The 2,936-nt window shown below is 35.9% G+C and overlaps 1 protein-coding gene across 2 annotated transcripts in view; it reads right to left on the bottom strand.

Annotated features, from left to right (window-relative positions):
• Positions 1-1,199: 1,199 nt before the first annotated feature.
• LOC132862083 (TSC22 domain family protein 4-like) overlaps positions 1,200-2,936 on the bottom strand; it is an 8,599-nt gene continuing 6,862 nt past the window's right edge. The window contains exons 1-3 of one of the 2 annotated variants that reach the window (XM_060893930.1): positions 2,404-2,936; positions 2,090-2,141; positions 1,200-1,852 (exon numbers count right to left, since the gene is read on the bottom strand). The exon at positions 2,404-2,936 is cut by the window's right edge and continues 1,973 nt beyond it. In XM_060893930.1, the coding sequence (XP_060749913.1) occupies positions 1,712-1,852; positions 2,090-2,141; positions 2,404-2,936 (726 nt within the window). In that variant the 3' untranslated portion in view covers positions 1,200-1,711. The remainder of the gene's footprint in view (positions 1,853-2,089; positions 2,142-2,403) is intronic. The other variant, XM_060893931.1, reaches the window with a different exon arrangement.

Genomic DNA, 2,936 nt, shown 5'->3' with positions numbered 1-2,936 from the left:
TATTGTGTTGTGTATACACAGTTATATATTGTGTTGTGTATACAGTTATATATTGTGTTGTGTATACAGTTATATATTGTGTTGTGTATACACAGTTATATATTGTGTTGTGTATACAGTTATATATTGTGTTGTGTATACAGTTATATATTGTGTTGTGTATACACAGTTATATATTGTGTTGTGTATACAGTTATATATTGTGTTGTGTATACAGTTATATATTGTGTTGTGTATACACAGTTATATATTGTGTTGTGTATACAGTTATATATTGTGTTGTGTATACACAGTTATATATTGTGTTGTGTATACACAGTTATATATTGTGTTGTGTATACAGTTATATATTGTGTTGTGTATACACAGTTATATATTGTGTTGTGTATACACAGTTATATATTGTGTTGTGTATACAGTTATATATTGTGTTGTGTATACACAGTTATATATTGTGTTGTGTATAGTTATATATTGTGTTGTGTATACACAGTTATATATTGTGTTGTGTATACACAGTTATATATTGTGTTGTGTATACAGTTATATATTGTGTTGTGTATACACAGTTATATATTGTGTTGTGTATACAGTTATATATTGTGTTGTGTATACAGTTATATATTGTGTTGTGTATACACAGTTATATATTGTGTTGTGTATACACAGTTATATATTGTGTTGTGTATACACAGTTATATATTGTGTTGTGTATACACAGTTATATATTGTGTTGTGTATACAGTTATATATTGTGTTGTGTATACACAGTTATATATTGTGTTGTGTATAGTTATATATTGTGTTGTGTATACACAGTTATATATTGTGTTGTGTATACACAGTTATATATTGTGTTGTGTATACAGTTATATATTGTGTTGTGTATACACAGTTATATATTGTGTTGTGTATACAGTTATATATTGTGTTGTGTATACAGTTATATATTGTGTTGTGTATACAGTTATATATTGTGTTGTGTATACAGTTATATATTGTGTTGTGTATACAGTTATATATTGTGTTGTGTATACACAGTTATATATTGTGTTGTGTATACACAGTTATATATTGTGTTGTGTATACACAGTTATAGCAGACAGGTCAGGAACAAATTCACTGCATCTGTACACAATGAGATGAACAGCTAAAGATAAGATACAAAAATCTAATGTATAAAGATGTAGAAGAGAAAATAAGATAAAAAGAGAGATTATTTATTAGATATATTAAAGTCTTGTTCGTACAGAATCCTGTTTGTTAATCACAACAAACACAAACACAACAAACACACATCCTCCTCCTCATACAGCTGTAACCATGGACCAATATTATTATATTAACTATTATAAAAAAAAAAGCTCACTGTTCTCACACACACACACACACACACACACACACACACACACACTCTATCTCTTTGTAATAACAACATAAATAAACATACAGAATTCTGTGTCAATGATTTCAACACTATTAATGTATTAGCATCAATCTGTTTCCACCCATTGTGTGTATTCTAAAATTCTCTTTAAGACCTTTTTTATATTTATTGTCTTCACATTTATCTAAACATGTTTTCATCCCTCTGTCTGTCGATCCATCTCATAAACCTTTTGGTCAGATTTCAGAATGGACTCCAAGTTGTCTGGACCACATTTTCCATGATGCTGAAGACATTTCTGCTTAAGAACTGGGATGGAGAACGTCACTGGTTCTCCCTCAGAGCTCGGAGGATGTAGTTCTCTCTCTCCAGTTGAGCGTTTCTCTCTGCAAGCTCCTTAATCTGCTCCCTCAGAACCTCCACCTCCTCCCTCACAGCCAGCATCAGGTGGGTCTTCACCAGGTCCTACACACAAACACACACACACACATAAAACACACGCATAGTATAATTTCTCTGTAATTTACCAACAAATCTGAAGGAAATGTTGATCCTGATGTTTCTGTTTTATTTCCTCTGATTGTAACTTTGTGTTTGTAAAAACTCAAACCTACAATTTCGATCTGAATGCATCATATTGTTCATCCTTTAGAGTCACACACACACACACACACACACACACACACGCGCAGTCTTACTCACCATGGCTTGCTCAATCTTGTTGTCTATGGCAATCATGCTGTTACTGGACCCACTACAGGAAGAAAGTTAACACACACACACACACACACACACTTTAAAACCATTACACACATCACTGGGAAAAACACAGCGCTATTATAGTATCTCAAAAATGAAAAATAAACAATTTCACAAATAATAACCTGAACATTTTTGCTCAATGTCACAAACACACACACAGAAATACTCTGCAGAAAACCACAACACAGTACTGAAGGAACAACAGGGTGTAAGTGCTAATGGCCTTTAGTAAACCCAAGGGCATCCTCGTTTACCTGCGCAAGAGCAACAGCAGGGTGAAAAAGGTGGTGTCAGAGGGGCGGAGTCTTAACTGGGGTTGGAATGCCCTCCCCTTTCCCTGGCCCCTCCCTTTTCCAGCAACAGCATTACCCAGAATCACTTGTTTTGGAAACACACTAACTTCAGAAGGTTCAAATGCACTTTTATCAGCACCACAATCAAGAACTGGATGATGGCGTCCGAGAGACAGCTCACTGTTTGAGTTAGCATTAGCACCTATAGTTAACTTACAACTGTGAGTTCCTCTATTGACCTTAGCAGCAGGGCTTACAGCAGAGCTAGCCTTAGTCCCTGTGGGGGAATTAGGTCTTGCTTTGGAGGTGGTGTTGAGTCCTGTGGTGGAGGTTGTGGAGGTGGTGTTGAGTCCTGTGGTGGAGGTCGTGGAGGTGGTGTTGAGTCCTGTGGTAGAGATGGTGTTGGGTCCTGTGGTGGAGGTGGTGTTGGGTCCTGTGGTGGAGGTCGTGGAGGTGGTGTTGAGTCCTGTGGTAGAGATGGTGTTGGGTCCTGT

Source organism: Tachysurus vachellii, chromosome 19 (assembly GCF_030014155.1).
Source record: "Tachysurus vachellii isolate PV-2020 chromosome 19, HZAU_Pvac_v1, whole genome shotgun sequence".
Classification (NCBI taxonomy): domain Eukaryota; kingdom Metazoa; phylum Chordata; class Actinopteri; order Siluriformes; family Bagridae; genus Tachysurus; species Tachysurus vachellii.
The sequence above is the reverse complement of the archived record's forward strand: the minus strand, read 5'-3'. Positions and strand labels throughout refer to the sequence as shown.